We start from the raw sequence: 20111 nt of genomic DNA, 5'->3' as shown, positions 1-20111 counted from the left end.
ATTTCATCCTCAAGTATATTATTTTTATCTTCTCTATCCCAACATTTTTTTTTTGTGTACAGACAAAAATAAAAAATATTATTCTATAAAATTTCACTGATATAAGATTTGACTATATGAGAGTAAAAACAAATTACGTATTCTTTATTGTATTCTATAAAAAATTTATTAATAACCTATTTTGCACATCATAGTTAAATTGACGACAACAAATTAAAATTAAAAGAAAATATATGTCACACATGCTTTGAAGAGTAGTTGAGCAATTATATTCTCTTATCTTTTTTTTGTTGCAAATTCTGTAACACAAGCCTTTCTCATCTCCAAAGACTTCAATCCAAGTATTCCAATCTAAAAACTCAGTGAAACATACAATATACGTTTGACTTGAGTGTTGTACATTTGGATAACAATGTATTTCAATTTTTTTTTTAAAATAATACGAAAAAATTTAGAAAACCAACTATATTATGAGCTAACTCAAGTCAATTTTTTGTATTTTTAGTTTTAAAATTTAAAAAATTAAAAATAGTAGAGAATTGTTTTCTTTATAATAAATTTTCTATTTTAAAATTAATTAGCTATATTCTTAGTTGATTTTCTAACAGAACCGAAATAATATACTACAAATTAATAACTAAATTAGTTATATTTAGTGTTTATAGATGTCACTTTAAATAATTTTTTTACTAGAATAATCAGAATTTTCACAACTGAATAATCAAATTTCTTACAACATCATAATCAATTTTTTTTTCATTAATACAAATATGTATTTTTATAGGTGACTAATTTTTAATATTCGTCTAACATGATTGTTTAAAAAAAAAATACATTCTTAGCTTCCAAGGCCATGGTTTTCTTATTTTTGTCTTTTTCTATTTATTTATTTATTTGTTTAAGAAAATAAATTTATTTATGGACAAATTACATGTTTAAAACAATTAAACTTTAAAATTATACATATATATGCAATATTTGTAAACTGTTTATAATTCGATCTTTTGCGTTATTATGTAACCGCTATGGATTATAAGGTTGTTAAAATATACACATAAAACTCTATAGACCACGTAAATTGTGAAAAATTTACGTTGAAGAATAAAAATTTTATGTGTAATTTTGTCGTTGTTGATACAAGTGGCAATATATATAACACTTATTCATATCAATGAACTGAATAGGACAATAGGTGTCTTCAATATAGATAAGTAAAAAACATTAATAATAAAATTTAAAACTATAGAGTGAGATTTGAATTTTCAATGCTAATTAAAATAATAAAAAAAAATCTTGGTTTATACTTTAAGGTGCATGTGCATTTTGTTTGTTACGTTACTCTTTCTAATTCATTCAATGCAAAAATTACGTTACTCTTTCTATTTTACAGTAATTTCCATAGTATTCCTTTAACAAAATAAATCATTTTCGAACATTTGCAATTTTTTAGAAAATATAACACAAATGATTGTATAAAACTCGGATATTTTCTTTTAAAAAAAAAAACACACCTTAAAAATAAAAAAATAAAAAAGTTAAAACACCGAGTATAAGAAATTTAACTCCTACTAAGTACTTACTAATCCAAAGCCTTGAATTTTTACTCTCATTCTTGCATTCACAAGTGACAACCAATGGTTCCAATAATAATCCTTGAAACTTGGATGTTTCCACAGAGAGGATGAATGTATGAGCATGACACTCTTGACTCTAACTCAATTATGGCCACTCAGGAATATATTCAAAAATGTATATGAATCCAGATGGCACCATGCTAGCTAGTGGATAAAATAATCAAGGAGCAGGAGAAAGAAAACAACACCAAATTGATTTGTGAAATTATTATGCTACTTTCTTTTTTTATTTAAAAAATAATATTAAGGTTATTAAAATAATAAATATATGTAGAGAAATTTTCTAATCTAAATATACATTATATATTTTAATAAATTAAAAAAAATTGTTTTATAAATGTGAGATTATTAGAGGGTTTGTTCATTATTATTCATTTATTCTTTCTTTAATATATAAGACACAATGAACACGTTTGTGGCAACAATTGCACCACCTGCTCATCGTCAGTCATATGATAAAATATTTACCAAATATATTCTTAAACTGAAGTTTCAAGAAATATTGTTGGCACAATTATTAAATTATAAAGTAAATAAAATATAACTCAGATCAGAACAGAATGAAGAACAGTATCAACGAATGATCTCGAATATCCAAAATAGAAAATCTAGCTTTGCTACATTATAATATGACTCTGCCACAATATAATATCTCCCTAATTCCAAAACGGAGATCCTGAATTAAACATATATTTGAACAATTTAAATATAAATAAAAAAATTATTAAATAAGTTTTTTAACATATAAGAGTTATGAATTTTTATTTTTTTCCATTATAATTTTTTTTAACCCAAACTATTTAAAAATTTTTGTTTTGATCTCTATAAAGTTTTCTTTTATATTGATATATAAAAGTTCTTAAAAATATTTTATTCCTAAAGAATTGTAAAAGTTCTTAAAAATATTTTTTTTTGTCTTTTTTTTTTATAAAAGATAAGGTGGTTTTTGTCCAAAAAAATACTTAGACATTAAGTTTTTTATATTTTTAGACAATATAATTTTTTGTTAAAAAATTTGTTAAATAATAATAAAAATTATTAGTTTTACAGGAGATTTTTTTATTTGTAATTTGTGGGGTTTAAAATTTTCACAAATTATTAATAAATTTATTTTTAAAAAATTCTTTCAGTGGTAGTGGTTGAGTAGAAAAAGACCATTATTAAAATGATGTCGCAAGAAAAAAATCACAGTACAGAGATCCTTTAAAAAGGAAAAATAGCATCCAACAAAAAATAAAAGAAGAGCATATTATTGTTGATGGTATTAGTGTTGATGATGATGATGTCAAAAGAGATAATGATAATAATAAAGAATGGTTACACTAAAAATAGTAAAGGTAAAAATAATAATGGTGAGAATGAAAAAAACGATAGTAGTGACAGTGATAATTAGTTCTATTATTAAAAAGAACTCTATAGAATTTAAATCTTCACAAATAATTACAAATAAAATTTTTCACAAAAATAATTATTGTTACTATTTAACAAATGTTTTAAAAAAATTGTGTTGTCCCAAAATAAAAAAAATTAAGGATTGATTTTTTTTTTAACAAAAAATACTTTATCTTTTATAAAAGTCGGCAAAAGTCAAATTGAATCTTTACTCAAAAATTACAATAAAAATAATTTGAAAATAAATATCATAAATTAGACTGTTATAGAAATATACACAAATCACATAATTATATTTAATTAAGTTTTATAAATAATATAATCAAATTAAATTTGAATTTATAATAAAAATTGCAACAAAAGTACAAAAACAAAGTGGTGGTTAATTTTTAATTACATTACATACAGTAAAATAATTATTTTGGTGTCAATTATTCTATAAAAAGTATATAAAATACATATAAACATTTGTTTCTGGAGGATTTATTACAATAAACATTAATTATTTAGGTGTAGGAACAACAAAAATGAAACAAAACATTTATATAATATATTATTAGAAATGTTTAAACTCAAATAAAAACAATAATATTTTAATAGAAAGAGAAAGAAGTGTTGGACACGGTTCCATCCAATAGAGAAGAAACAAGTGCAGTGCACCAAACAGGATTCCTCACTTTTCACTTTCCGTCTCCGACCCTCGGAAACATAAATTTGATTCCTGTTTGGCTGTTTCCCTCTGATAAAAGGATAATATATTTATATTATTTTCTATTCTGCTGTACTTGGTTGAATTTTAGAACAGACTCAATCACACTTTTTTCTCACACAAAAGATATTTTTATAGCAAAGGAAAATAATTTGTTTGCATCAGTTCGTCGTATTAGAGGTGTGCCATTGTTATGCTACATCAACGTTATACTACTTCTGAAAAGCTGAAAAGTTTTCTTGTTGTGCTCAAACCCCATAATAATGACTACTACTATATCTATATAGAAAATTTTTAAGTATGTCAGTATATCACTGTTGTAGTAATTTTTAACTGCTTAATTTTAATTATAAAAATATATATAATTAAAATTAATAATTAAGATTTATTAAAATATAATATCGATATATTAATATAATTGAAATTTTTTTTATTTATATCCCATTCTTAAATTCAACGAAAATTAAGATTCTCTCAACAAAATTAATACTAAAATAATAAGAAAAAAATTTAACTAACGGTTAAAAAAATTTAAATAAAGGTTTCATTGTGGTGAATAGTTCTATAATGTATACTAGAATTAGTTATTTAAATCTATTATTATTATATAATATATATTAAAAATAAATTAAATATATGTATATTTTTATACAAATATATAATAATTAATTTTAATGTGTAAATAATATTTTTAAACTCATTAATACTGATGTAATTTGTAATTTTTCTAAGATGTGACGGCTGAAACATACAGAAATACAAATGGGTGTGACAAATTGCAATAACAATAAACAGGAGAGATGAATATATATATTTTTTATTTATTTTTCTTGAATCAATTCGTCAAAGACAAAATGTGTATATATTATTGCCAAAACCTTTTTATTAAAATAACAATACGACCATAATGTATTATGTTTGATGATAACGACATATATCACCATTAATTTCCAATATATATATTATACTGAGCATCATAATGAAATTAATTTTCGCCAACTAACTTGTACCATTTAAGGTTATAAATTGAAAAAAAGATATTAAAATTTTAAATTTTAATATATTTAATATATTTTTTAAAACAACATTTAAAACATTCAATAATAATAACCTTATTATCTTAACATATATTCTATGTTATTAAATCTTAAGAAAAATGCTATTTCAATTTTGTGCAAATCTACAGCCTACTATCTACTATCTACATTTTATATCCACCTTTTTTTTTCCTACTTTTTCTAAAACTTTTTTTGTTCGGTATCTTTTTCCTTCTAACTTTTTCTTCTATTCATATCATTCTCTCTCTTTTTTATTTTCTTCTTATGCAACTGCTATTATTGTATTTTCTTGTGTATTTGTGTACACAGAAAATTTTTTTAAATAAATAATTTAATTATATTAATTATCGAAATATATAATTTATAGTATATTTATCAATTTATATCATATTAATTTATCTTGTTTATACCATAAACGAAATATATATATTTATAAACATAAAAATATAATTTTTAAAAATAAAAAATATTAATAATTTAAATTGAACTAAATTTTAAAAAATTGAACGTTTCAAATAATAAAAAAGATAAATAATTTTAAATAATAAAAAAAATAAACAATTTCAAAATAACAAAAAAAATAAACAATTTTAAGTTTTTAACTGATTAATTACTGAACGCATAATGTAATTTAAAATTATTTATTTAAAATTAGCATATTATTTTTTTAAAAACCAACCCATTTAAATTAACTCAAATTTGTAACGCATGTCCACCGAAGCCATTACATCCCAAGTGCAACTGAGTCTACTGGGAATGGTGACAAGGTCGCCGGCACAAAACTCCACCGTCGGAGAAGACGAGTTGCCCGAATAAACCTTCACTTTCCCTCTCACCAAATGGCATTTCTCTTGTAAATTTTTTTAGATTAAACCACTAAAAGTAACCATGAAAGATTGATTCGTTGACAAAAGTAATCATAAAAGATTAAAACTCTTCATAGAGCCTTCAAGTATGACAGAGATCACCTCTAAACACGGGGCCTGCTTCTCCAATGTTGTCGCAGGAATGGAATCAAAGCACAATGGGATTACGCTAGAGAAGAAGAAGGTGAAAAACTGTTATGTTAGGGCATGATTGATTTCGCGCTCAAAAGGGAGGAGTAACACTTCTTGCTGTTCTTCTATTTTCAATGCTTGAAGGAGTAACACTTTTTTTTTAATAAACTAAATAAATGCAATTTTAATTTTAATAAAAAATCCACGTAAGGCATTTTTTTACCACATTGTAATGGATGTGAACACATTGTATAATTTAACAACATTTTATTAACGTTTAGTTACATTTGACAAACGGAGCAAATTAATTGTGGGTATCCGAAGAGTTTTGATCTTTCATATGATTATTTTTGTCAGCGAATCAATGTTTCATGGTTACTTTTGGTGGTGTAGTTATTTTTTTATGTTTTTTATTTTTTTGAACTGTCCATGTTCTATTTTTTATTATTTTAAATTATCTATTTTTTATTATTTAAAATATTTTATTTTAAAAATTTTAGTCTAATTTAAATTATTAATATTTTTTATTATTTTTAAAAATTATATTTTTATATTTACAAATATATATTTTATTTATAAAAATTTCATATATCTCGTTTATAGTATAAACGGCATATGTTCATAATTATTTCATTTACTGTATAAATAAGATAAATTAATATAATGTAAATTAATAATATACTATAAATTATATATTTCAGTAATTAAAATAATTAAATAATTTATTTAAAAAAATTTCCTATATACACATAGTTAGTTGTCAATTCTTTTGGAATCTTTTTACATTCTTTTTAAGAAGTATAAGCATAAGGTAGAATAACTAGGCGTAAAAACAAAAATATAGAAATATTTTATTACACTAAAAATAAGTTAGTAAATCAATTATTATATTCTTGTGTATATTTATACTTGTGATGCATAAACAGGAGGCGCGACATAAAAAATGTGGACACATTATAAATTAATTTTTTAATTATTTTAAATATTTTTTAACTATAAAAAATATTTAATTTTTTTTATTTTACTAATTAATAATATATATTATTTTAAAATTCATTTCAAGAATATATATCTTAAATTTTAGAATAAGACTAGATATGCTAACATGTGATAATATTTAGATGTGTTTAAATGTATCTAGAAAAAAAATTTTATTTTTTATTAAAATATGATTAGACACAAAAGACATACATGTCAAACAAGTGTCGTATTTAAAATGTGTCCGATATACAAACACAGTAACTCAAAAAAGTAGCTATACTTCATAAATTTATACATATTGATTCATATTTTTAAATTAAATAATTAATTATTAAAATAATAAAATTTATCATAATATAATAGCCATATTCATAATAGATAAATAATTAATTTATTTATAATAATATAATAAAAATTCCTATAAAATAATAAATATATATTTCTATACATGGCCACTGCTACTAATATTTTAATCGCCATGTATCATGATTTGTCCATAAAAATAAATAATGTATAATAAGTAGGTGCATCCGTGCACGTGCTTAGGGAGGAAAAATACCTATAATATAAGCTAGCTGACCAAGCAAGAGAGCTTCTTGGAAAGAGAAAATTAATTAACGAGGAATATTAAATCACCATCTCTACTCATGAAAGTATTTATCTCCCATTTGTCATAAAAAATAATTTTATATTAATTTTTATATTTATAAATAATAAATAAAAATTTAAAATATTTTTTATTAAAAAAATTAATTTCAGTTTTTAATATAATTTTATTTAATTAATTAATTAAAGTAATTAAAATTAATATTTCAAAAAATTTTATAAATAATAATAATATATAATATATAATATATAATTCGAATTTAAATTAACTAGTAACATTAATTAACTTAAATGAATATGTGGTTACTAGGTACCTTATGAAATTACCAATTACTTAATTTCTGTAATAATATTATTAAATTTTTTAAACTAAACATTAGTAATAAACAAGAAAAAAATTTAATGGCTTTATAATTAACAACAATAAAAAAGTTTGTAAAAATTAAAATAAATATAAATAATATTTATAAAAAAATAATAAAATTTATTATTATTAAAAATATCTATTATTATTTTTAATTTATTTAAATATTTTTTAAAGTATAATCATGACATTTGTTATAAATTTATTTGTTATTTTTACTTTTCAGTCCCTTTTCACAAAGACTCTCTCGTAAAATGAGCAATGACTCCCAACATTATTTTTTCAATTTATAAAGTAAATCCTAATTTCAATTGTTTATCACTATTAATTAATTATTAATATTTAAAAATATAAAATAAAATATATTATTAAATTAAAAAAATTAAATCAATAGTTAAATGATGACAAAAAAAAAATAAATTCTGATAGTTTTAATATTTTTTTATATTAATATTTTAATAGTAATATATATATATATATATATATATATATATATAGCATGCATGGCAATATATTATTATATGTAGTAAGGCAATATCTTTTTTTCTTCAGTGGTTATGTAGCAAGCTAAGGTCTATAAATATTAATTAAGGACACAGTCCTTTTGTGTTATCATTATTAACTTGAACCTTGTTGGCCACTACTTCCCCAAAATATGGAGAGTCTCTCAACCACAACGTCCCCTTCTAGCAACAATAATGGTGGAGGAACCACATCATTTGCCAAGACCTGTTTTCACGGGGTTAATGGAATTTCGGGTTAGTTTTTTCAACTTTCTTTTTGTTCCTTATATTAATACTACATTATTACATGGTAATAAATTCAGAATGAGTGAGTGAATGTTCACACAACAACGGATGATAATTCAGAATTTTAGATGTTCCGAAAATACTTTTCCAATTTATTTAGTATTGAAATAATAAGTATGTTATAAGGGGTTATATTATTTGAGGACTTTTCCTCCATAACAACCTATCTAGTTAATGTTATAGAAATTAAGAACATTCTCACTCGACTCACTCAAGGATTCTGTTTGCAAGTTGTTAGAAACGTTGTTCCAATTTAATTATATAGTTAAGAGTTGTTAAATGCTTTGACTGATTTTTCAAGAGAACATACCGTTGGAATCTTAAAGTTTGGAAAATACTTGCATCATGCACTATATATGAACAAATTAAAATAACAAAATTCTAATCATGGATTCTTATTACCTGAAGTAGAATAATATTGCTTGTTTTTTCTGATAAGAAAATTATAATTTGATTAATAAAAAACTGACATTTTTTTAATAAAAAATATTATATATACATTAAAAAATAACTACTAAATCAACTACTATGTATTTGTATATAAATACATATATTTTTTAATTTATTTTTAATATATATTTTATATTTTAATATATATCTATACAAATAAATAATTTAATAACCAATTTTTTATATACACTAACATAACCGTTGATTAATATTTGAAATAATTTTGTCTAATTCAAAAATAACATAAAACTTCACGTGTCATTTTCCATTACTTTATAGTTAAAATTCATTATAAAATATACAAGTACTATTACATGATGACAAACACCAATATTCTTGCTTCTGTGATGGAATAAGCCCAAATATTAAATAATTATTTTTAGTAAATATAAATGTATATAAAAATATATACTTTGGAGTGACATCGATCTAATATAATCTAGACGTGATGCATGTACCTCTCCTTTGGGTGTGTTTTGTAACTCACCATATCCAAGAGAAAAAAAAAAAGCGGAAAAAAATGGGAGATGAAAGCGAGATATGAACAGGGACGCAGCTAAAAAAAGAGGGATTGAATTATTTTAAATTAAAAAAAATGCATTAGTTAAAAAAATCCTTGTATTTGCTACCTAACACTTTGTATAATATAAACTATTTTAATTTTTTATTTTAAAAATAAAGAAGAGTCTTATTCAAGTTAAAAAAGCTAGTCTTATTTAACAATATATTTTATTCCATACTCTTAAACATTAATGGCTAATTAAATAGCTAAAAATAATAAATTCTGATATTTTTTAACATTTTTCTTATTTTTAATAAAATATTTTCATTTCTACAATTTCAATATAACATAACCTTCTTTAACTAATACTTGTTGGATTTCAGGAATTGGTATAGTGTCTATACCATTTGCATTAGCCTCAGGAGGTTGGTTAAGCATAATTTTTTTGTTCATGATATCCATAGCAGCATGCTACACAGGCTTACTAATCAAAAGATGCATGGACAAAGATTCCACTATTGAATCTCTTCCTGACATTGGTCAAAGAGCATTTGGAGACAAAGGAAGGTTACTTGTAAACATTGCAATGAATTGTGAACTTTATTTGGTCATAACAGGGTACTTGATTCTTGAAGGAGATAACTTGAACAAATTAATATCTCATTTTCATGTGGATATTGGAGGATTGAAAATTACTGGAACACATTGTTTTGTTCTAATTTCAGCACTGATTATTCTCCCAACGGTATGGTTGGAAGATCTAAGCAAGCTTCTATCATATGTGTCAGCAACTGGGGCCTTAGCATCAATTATATTTCTATGTTCATTGTTGTGGAATGGTACAATTGATGGAACAAAACTTCATAGCAAAGGAGTACTCTTTAATTGGAAGGGAGTTCCTGCTGCAGTTAGCTTGTATGCATTTTGCTACAGTTCTCATCCTGTGTTTCCAAGTCTCTACACTTCCATGAAGAACAAGCATCAGTTCTCTAATGTAAGTGCATATAATTTAGAAAAAAAATCCTAATTTTTTTAATTAAAAAAATGTTGACTTATTATATTAGTTTCTATAATTTTTTTAAATTTGTAATTAAATTATTCTATTTTAAAAATTTTTTATTGAGTCTTTATATCATTTTAAATTTGTAATTACATTCTTTCCGTTTTAAAAACATTTAATTTAATGAAATATGTTAAGGCATATTGCTAGTGGTGTGAAATGGATGAAAACGTTTTTAAATTTTTTTAACGTTTATTAAAAAAATGATCTAATTATAAATTTAAAATTGGTGTAGGATCCCAATTAAAATCTTTTAAAGTATAGAGATTTAATGATAAAATTAAAAAAATTATTGGGATTAACACAAAAATTTAACCCAAAAAAATAAAGTAAAAAAAAAAGGTGATTTTACTGATAGTTCATTACTTAACTAATAGTTCTTACTTAACTCATTGTTTAGTGAATATCTCCATGTAAGTGAATTGACATTATAATTATTAAAATCGATTTGGTCAAGATAGAGTCACTAAATTGGTATATTTTTTCGTTCAAGACTTAGTAGAAGCTAACATTATTCATTTATTCCAGGAGACAAAATTTTCCAAGTACTCTGCCCATCTTGCACGTTTTAAAATTCCAAACCCACCTAACTATATGTTATTACATGTATCATTTACTTTAATTTGTTACAGGTGTTGCTGGTGTGCTTCACATTGTGCACTCTAGTATATGCAGCAACAGCAGTTTTGGGATACTTAATGTTTGGATCAGAGGTTGAATCAGAAATAACTCTGAACCTTCCAAAAGAAAAACTGAGTTCAAAAGTGGCGATATACACAACTTTGGTTAACCCCATAACCAAATATGCTCTGATGCTAAGGCCAATTGTGGATGCCACAAAAAACGTGCTTCCATCACACTACAACAAAAGGCCAAAGCTCACACATATACTAATTAGTAGCATATTGCTCTTCACCACTGTTGTTGTTGCACTCACTGTTCCATTTTTTGGGTACCTAATGTCCCTTGTTGGTGCATTGTTAAGTGTCTCTGCTTCATTCCTAGTGCCATGTGTTTGCTACTTGAAGATTTCTGGAACTTATGGGAAATTGGGATGTGAAATGATCGTCAATTATTCCATAGTGTTAGTAGGAGTTGCAATTGCAGCATTTGGAACTTACACTTCCCTCTTAGAAATAATTAGGCATTTATAGTTGTAATTCCCCATTTGTACTTTTTTTTTAAAATAAAAAATACTGAGATTACTTACATATATCATGTATCGTAAGTAATCCATTTGGAAGTTTGGTTAAACCATGTGGTCTCCTATTGAATGCACTCGAGATTAATGTAAAATAAATAAATCGAAGAGTAGCATAGGTAGTTATTGTTTTCTTTTTCTTTTTTATTTTTTTTTCCGGGAAGAGAATTTCAATCAATTAGAGGTATTCAAACTGTCAAAAAGACTAAGCTACATATGTTTTTTTCCCTCTGTTGTTGATGCCGATAAATTAATGATTACCCTATAGGGGATCAAAATTCTTTTTAAGGGGTTTGTCGTTAGACTTCAATTACTATTTTTATAAAGCGGGAGTAGAACTTCTAAGGCTTATTTAAGTTGAAGAGTAAGTTCAGTTAATCATTCAAGTTACCTAAGTTATAAATATTTTTTGTTTTGTTTTTTATAGTATGGCATAATTCGACAAACTAAAAACTGATTAATTATAAATTTAAAATTTATTTAAAAATTTATTGTAAATTAATTAATTATTATATGCACAAAATTTAAACTCTTAATACTTGTTTAAATAAATTAATAAATTAATTACTAAATTAATCCAAGATTATTTCAAAGTTACAAATGTTGGTAGAGGCATCTTCCAAACAGGCCAGCTCATCTTCTATTCTATTCCCATCCGTTCTAGTACTATGATTCAACCAAATAGATGGGCCAACGCTACAGTGATGATTTTTTTTTTTCTACATGTGATGAAATTTGCTGTCATACCTTTGGGCATGACACGTTTCCTCTATTTTGCAGAATAGTCAAATAATGATTCAGAAGAGTCGGGTTCGGATTGCTTTATACTTCCGATTTCATCACGTCTAAAGTCATGTGTTAATTCTGACAGTTTTTTTTTTTTTTTTTGGTATCCTGTTTGCTCGGAAGAGAGCCATCTATCTTTAATTCTTTCTATAAGGAATTTTGGGTTACTTTTTCGGAAATCTCCCTTAAGATTTAATCTAAGTAATCGGTCAAATATTGAGTTTTGAGTCGCTGGAATTGAATACTATAAAATAAAGACTGAGGTGAACTTCGTCTTTTAGACTCTTACAAAATTGCTTAAAAAAAGAAAAAGAGAAGAGATGATTATTAGCAACATTTTTAAATATTTTTTATTGTCCATTTTGTAAGTATGGGCTTTAAAGGCCCACTTTTCGTTGGACCGTTTCTTTTTTCTTTTTTCTAAGCCAATTTTTGGATTTTTATTGGAGTTAATGGCAGAATTTGCTATGTCACAAGGAGCTGCACAAAGATTCGAACCTTCATTAAGCTCAAGAGGCTATAGAAAGATAATAGTAGCAGTGTATATGAGTGTATATGGGTATGTGGTGTAAAAAACAAAAAAAAATCTTTTTAGACAGCCGAAACCTAATGGCAGTATCATCTGTCTCACTCCTCAATAAAAAATATAAAACCCATGTTAGTAGCAGGAGTGTTTGTATGAGTGAATGTATGTTGTGTAATGTATAAAACCAAAAAAAAAAAAAAAAGAAAATGTCTTTCCGTAAATTAGATTTTTGGGTTACGAAATAATCTTGAATATGGACAGTAATAGGATATTTTTTATATTGGGGGATTGGACCTATAGTTATTGATGAATAAATAGTCGTGTAATATTGATATAGTATCATTTATTATGTAATATCAGTCAATTTTAACATCATCAATAAAAGAAGTAACGAGCCAATGAGTTATAGCTCAAATGGCATAGGTTGCGGGTTCGAGTCTCCTATCTTTGGTAAAAAATAAAAAATAAAAGAAGTAACGAATAATCAACATGATTAACTTGAAATATTTGAAAAACGAATTTGATTAAAAAAATTTTTTGATAACCAATTCCAAAAACGAATAATTTTTTAAGGATGAATTTGATTACTTATTCATTATTGATGGTTTAGACCTAACCTTTTTTAGGTGGATTTGACAAAATAAGTTGGCCCCAAATTAAGTAAAGGGTGTTGTAATCCTTTTTAATTTAATAAATTTTAGTTTTTTATTTATTATTTTATATCAATGGCTCGAATTTAGAGTTTAACATTTAGAATTTAGAATTTATTATTTAATATTTATGATTTAGAATTTAAGAAACACTAAAATTTTTATTTTTATATTATCATTCACCGGTTTTATTTATATTTATATAAAACTAAATCTATTTTAGATTAAAAATATAGGCATAGTGTTAATATGAATTTCATATGACAGAAAATAATATTCGTGTTGATGCTGATTATTTTTTGCATTGTAAATGTTTTTGTTGTGATTTATTTTGGTATCTTTTTGACAGTACAGTAAGTAAACATACTTAAAGACTTAAAGTACATAATTCTGAGAGTAGGATTTCATGTTGTAAATCTAGGGGTGGATAAATTTGACGGCTGTTTTTTTTTTTTTTTTTTTTTTTTTTTTTTATGGAGAGTATATGGTGTTTGGAATGGAAATGGACATTTTTAGTATATTTATATGTTAATGGACATATCAAATATATAGGATCAATACGTAGAGAACGTGCTAACACAGTATGTGTAAGGCAAGTTGACAACACGTGAAAGGTGTGTTGCTAACATAACAATGTGTGATTCGAGGATACATAACAAGGAGCACACGAGATTCATAAAACTAACAGGAATCCTAGACACCAGCAAACCTTTTCTGAAGGGTGCAAATATTGGAAGCAATAAAGATGGATTGAGTTAGGTAGAATTTAGATACGAAAGATCTGCTACTATTGTGGTATCACTGGTCATGATGAAGGAAACTGTGAGAAAGATACAAAGGATGAGAAAATGGGAGTAAAAAAATCCAAAAAATTGGGAGTATGGTTTAAAATGGACAGTATTGGAGTGAAAATAACAGTCACACAAATAGAAAAGCAGAAAAACAATTAAGAAACTGAGGAGAAGAAGAAACTAAGCCCTCAAAGACTAACCCAGAAAATGATGGAGCAATTATTAAACCTTACAGTAATAGAAAACAAAGAAAAATAATATGTGGGGGATGATAGGAATGAAATGCAGGAGGGTAGCATAATAGAAATCCAAAAAATAGAATCATTGGAAAGTAAGAAAGAAAAAGGAGAGGGGAGGAAAGAAAGCGGAGAATAAAGGAGAAGCACTACTTCGAAGGAAGCAAAGAAAAAAGGCCCCTACGATGGGAGAAGAGAAAATGTATGAAACATAATCCAATAAGAATAATGAAATCTAGAAGTAAATAAAGAGGAATATAGAGAAAAAAAAAAAGAGAAAACACAAGAGATCAAGATGTTGACTGAGTCCACAGACATAAAGGAGAACTCACTAAAAGTTGTAACAAAAACATGGAAAAAAAATGGCAAAGGAGAAAGCAAGTGCAAATAGAAAGCAAAAGGAGAATTAGGATGTATGCACCCACAAAAGAAAGGGCACACGAGCAAGATACAATAGAGATTGATGAACCAGAATACAAAGTGAAGAGAACAATCCCAGAAACAGATTTCACAATGGCAGAGGCTGCAATACAGCCTTGTCGAGTCCCATGAAGATAATTAGTTGGAATTGTCATGGGCTTGGGAACCCATGGGTTGTTCGAGCTTTGACAAAGCTCATCAAACAACAAGGACCCAACCTTGTCTTCCTTATGGAAACAAGAAGAAAAGAAGTAAAAATGGTGCAATTAAGATATAAAAAGGGGGTTAGCAAACATCACTGGAGTGGACTGTGAAGGAGAAGGGAGGCAAAGATCACGGGGTTAGCTGTGATGTGGGATGAAATGATTGATGTGTCAATCAAATCTATATCCATCAATCATATTGATATGGAAGTAGAGATGAAAGAATCAAGACAAGTGTGGAGAGCGACTGGGTTTTATGGCTGTCCAGAGCAAGAGAACAAGCAATCAAGCTAGAACCTTTTGAATAATCTGGGAAGAAACTCAAATAGCCTGTGGATGGTGTTTGGAGACTTTAATCAGATCATGAGACAAACAGAAAAATAAGGGGGCAATCCAGTTACATATGCACAAGTTCAAGGCTTCAGAGATGCAATCCAAACAAACGAGCTTCTTGACCTGGGGTTTGTGGGACACTATTTCATTTGGACAAACGGACAAGCGGGAGAAAATAACATTTAAGAAAGACTCGACCGAGCTATATCAATAATGGAATGGAAAGAAATTTTTTCAAAAATGATTATTCAACATCTTTGTAGATACAAATCAGACGACTTCCCAATCTTAGTTGACCTAACCGGTGAACAGAGAAAGAAAAAGAAGGCTACGTACCGTTTTTGATTTGAAGAGGTTTGGTTATCAAGCGATGAGTGTGAGAGAATTGTTGAAGAGGCTTGGAAGGGCAGCGAAGATCAAATTCAGAAGCGCATAACTCATTGCGAATTTGAATTGGACAGATGAAGGAAAAAGAAATTCGGACATATCCTTAAGAGAATTAGAGCAATGAAGAATCAGTTACAACACCTTAACACATTGAAATTAAAGGAGGCACGATTTTAAAGATCAAACAGACAGAATTAGAATTAGATGAAGCATTTAGATAGGAAGAAATATGATAGGCCAGAGGTCACAGATTAACTGGCTAAAGCACGGAGATAAAAACTCTAAATTTTTTCATCAAAAGGCTTCCCAAAGAAAAGAGAGAAACATGGTCAAATCCATCAAGAATAATGCTGGAATTGTATTTGAAGATAAAGGAAAGTTTGAGGAGGTGATGGTAGGCTACTTTGAAAACCTCTTCACAACGAATGAAGTGGAAAATGTCCATCTTGCCTCGAAAACAGTGTAGGACAGAATCAGAAAAAAAGAGACATACTCAATCAGACTTTCATAGAAAAAGAAGTCTTACAAACACTAAAACAAATGCACCCAATAAAGGCTCCGGGCCCAAATGGTATGCCGGCACTTTTCTATCAAAAAATGTGAAAATTGGTAGGTAAAGAAGTTTCTCATATTATTTTAGAAATTTTAAATAATAATGCTGATCCTTTCCCATTGAATTATACTTATATTTGTATGATACCTAAAGTGAGAATTTCATGACGCACTAGAGATTTCAGGCCAATATCATTGTGTAATGTCATTTTCAAACTTATCACAAAAACTTTGGCAAATAGACTTAAACAGATTTTACCAAAAATTGTAGGAGAATTTCAGAGTGCCTTTGTTCATGATAGGTTGATCACTGATAATGGGTTAATACTTTTTGAAATTTTTTACTTCATGAAAAAGAAAACAATGGATCAAAAAGGGTATGTGGCGATGAAACTGGACATGACTAAGGCGTATGACAGAATAGAATGGAGTGGGTGGTATCTGATTTGAAAATATGTATCCTTTACAATATTTTCGATCCTTCTCAATGGAGTTTCTAGAAGAATTTTCAAACCTTCAAGGGGGCTCCGACAAATAGACCCCCTCTCGCTCTATCTTTTTGTGCTATGTGCAAAAGTTCTATCAAGATTACTAATCAAAGCACAAAACAGTAAGCTCATCAAACGAATCAAGATGGCTACACAAGCTCCGTAAGTAAACCACCTTTTCTTTGCGGATGACAACATTCTTTTTACTAGAATGATAGATCAAGACATACAAGGGATAAAAAAAGTTCTCATTCTCTACTTCGGGACAGAGAATCGATCTAGAAAAATCGGAGATCTCATTCAGCCAAAATGTACCAACTTCCAGACAAATTATGATCCAAGACTGGATGGGAATAAAGGCAGTGAGTCAACACTCTAAGTACTTGAGACTACCTATGTTGGTGAAAATATCCAAGAAAGAGGTTTTCAATTTTATACAGGAGAGAGTTTGGAAGAAGTTCAAAAGATGGAAGGAGAAATACTTGTCAAGGATTAGAAAAGAAATGTTGATTAAAGAAGTTGCTCAAGCAATACCAACCTACATTATGGGTTGTTTTCAAATTCCAAGTGGCCTATGTTAATATTTGGACTCTATGATCAGAAGCTTCTACTAAGGCAGCAAGAACGGGAAAAGAAAAATACACTAGGTAAAATGGGATAAGATGTGCTCAAGCAAGAAAGAAGGAAGGCTCAAATTCAGGGATTTTAAAGTATTTAATCTAGCTCTCCTTGCAAAATAGGCCGGAAACTCATGAAAAAACCTGAATCATTGGTAGCAAGGATCATCAAAGCAAAATACTACCCAAAAACAAACTTCCTAGAAGCACCAATGAGCTATACTCTTAACTACACTTGGAAGGAGTATCCTTAGGGTCAAAGAAATCCTTGAATTAGCGGGTCTTTAGAGGATTGGAGATGGCAGGTCAGTCAAAATATGGGGTTCACTGTGGATTCTAAACTAAAACAACTACAGACTTTGGAGTCCAGTAACATCCCTGGAAAAAGAAGCCACACTACAAGAACTCATGGATGATGAAGGGAGAAATTGGGAACTTAACATAATCAAAGATAACTTTCTAGGGTTTGAAGAAAGATAGATTTTAGAAATTTCACTCCCCACAACCTAACAAATAGATCAATTTTTTTTACAATTTTCTAGAAATAGAGAATTCAAGGTTAGAGAAGCTTACCACATATACATAGAAAAAAATTTTCAAAATAGAAGCTCTCCATCAACAGATTTAGATGAATCAAATTTGAAAATACTTTGGAAAATAAAGGTGCACCCTAGGGCCATCAATTGCGCATGGAGAATCTTGAAAAGATCACTGTTGAGAAAGAAAAATCTGCAAAAAAGAGGAATAATTTGTTCATCTCTGTGTCCGAGATGCTGGAGTAAAGAAAAAATGGAGACCCACCTCTTCATAGAATGTAAATTTGTAAGGAGCTTCTAGTTCCAAATCCCACTTTCCCTTCAGTCAACAGCAAACCTAGATTTGCAAGTGGTGAATTGGATTGAGAAATTAATGAGTGAACTTGACTCACATATGCAAAGTCTTTTCTGTACAAGTTTGTTTACCATTTAGACAGCCAGAAATAAATTGATTTTTGAAGAAAAAATTGAGGACACCGGAAAAAATGGTTGAAATTGCAAATAGGAAGCATGATGAATTCCTCAAAGTAATGCTTATTGTTGATTTTTGAAATCTTCCCCGCTCCAGGCTCGACGAGCTCAGCCATATGGAAGAAGCCACTAACCCACCTAGTAAAAATTAATGTGCATGCTTCATGCATTGAAGGGGGAGTAGTTGGAATAGGATTAGTGGCTCGTGATTCTTTGTGAAACATTCTAATGGTAGCCACTTTGAAAGGGGACCACATATTGTAATCACATGAAGCTAAAGCACAAACGTGCCTTTTGAGCCTCTAAAAAGCTCATGATTATTGTTTTTTTAATATCTTATTAGAATGTGATAGCGTAGAAGTAGTAGAAAATTTGAAGACAAATAGATGCCACAGTAATTATGTTGGAATATTTATAGTAGATTCTATTAATTTAACATCTTTTTTAAGAACAATTTTCTTCTCTCATGTTAGGCATAGTGGTAATACAATAGCTCATGAATTAGCTCAATTGACTCTTACTAATCCGAATCAAGTATGAATGAAAAATGTCCCGACAAATATTTATAATCTTGCTTTTTTTAGATCTAATGTTTTCTATTCATGAATGAAAGCTACCCTTTTACACTGTAAAAAAAAAGTATATACCTCTCTAAGACTATAAGTCTATATCAAGTGAAAAAGAATAATATAATTATTTACTCGTTTAAGTTTAAAAACAAGGATTTGTCTTCTGTGAAAAAAGTTGGTTCTGGTCCTTGAAGCACCTAATTAGAATATTCAAAATATGTGGCTAAAAATGATACTATACGATTAAAAATAATTCTATTATGTTTGGCTCCAAATTTTATGTAATTACAAACCGGATTAAGGGAATTAGAAAAATGAGAACGGTTTGGTTGCAAATGAAATTGGTGAGAGGGTTGTTGGACCTTATTAGACCTTGGTGACCTGACCATGATGTTAGAGGCCATGTTTTTTATATGTAGCTGGACTATTTATAAATTGGTGCGTTCTTCGATGCCTAAATATTTTTGTCGAAATGTTGTCGAAAAGATGTGGATATGAAATTGCCAGGGGTAATAGTAAGTTTTGCAGAGTTAACCAACGGTGTTAACTTGATTTCATCATTCTCTTTAACCCAGCCACTGTTTACCCAAAACTTTTATTTGCTTCTCCTTCCTTTGTTTGTTGACAATACTTTAATCTGTGTTGCTGCATTTCTTCCATTCACGAGTCATTACCTTTTCTCCACTCCTCCATTGAAAGTAAATTGAAGACCCACGAACCGATGTGTGGCATCTTCTTCTATCACTGTTGGTGTTACGATTGCCCTCACTATGCCTCCATTG

The 20111-nt window shown here is 27.5% G+C and overlaps 1 protein-coding gene and 1 long non-coding RNA gene across 3 annotated transcripts in view; one reads left to right on the top strand and one right to left on the bottom strand.

The window, feature by feature from the left end:
* The window catches only part of LOC112766678 (amino acid transporter AVT1I-like), a 61008-nt gene extending 49122 nt beyond the window's left edge, over nucleotides 1-11886 (top strand). The window contains exons 1-3 of one of the 2 annotated variants that reach the window (XM_025812576.2): nucleotides 8307-8500; nucleotides 9887-10497; nucleotides 11196-11817. In XM_025812576.2, the coding sequence (XP_025668361.1) occupies nucleotides 8398-8500; nucleotides 9887-10497; nucleotides 11196-11717 (1236 nt within the window). In that variant the 5' untranslated portion in view covers nucleotides 8307-8397 and the 3' untranslated portion in view covers nucleotides 11718-11817. Of the gene's footprint in view, nucleotides 1-8306; nucleotides 8501-9886; nucleotides 10498-11195 lie in introns of those variants that run through there. The other variant, XM_072222618.1, reaches the window with a different exon arrangement.
* Nucleotides 11887-18298: 6412 nt separating this feature from the next.
* On the bottom strand, nucleotides 18299-18971 carry LOC112767180 (uncharacterized). Its single transcript, XR_003184762.2, has 3 exons — nucleotides 18716-18971; nucleotides 18555-18626; nucleotides 18299-18482 (listed from the first exon to the last, which is right to left on the bottom strand). It is a non-coding gene; the product is annotated as an uncharacterized lncRNA (long non-coding RNA).
* Nucleotides 18972-20111: the final 1140 nt, after the last annotated feature.

This window comes from Arachis hypogaea, chromosome 17 (genome assembly GCF_003086295.3).
Source record: "Arachis hypogaea cultivar Tifrunner chromosome 17, arahy.Tifrunner.gnm2.J5K5, whole genome shotgun sequence".
Lineage (NCBI taxonomy): Eukaryota > Viridiplantae > Streptophyta > Magnoliopsida > Fabales > Fabaceae > Arachis > Arachis hypogaea.
The sequence above is the reverse complement of the archived record's forward strand: the minus strand, read 5'-3'. Positions and strand labels throughout refer to the sequence as shown.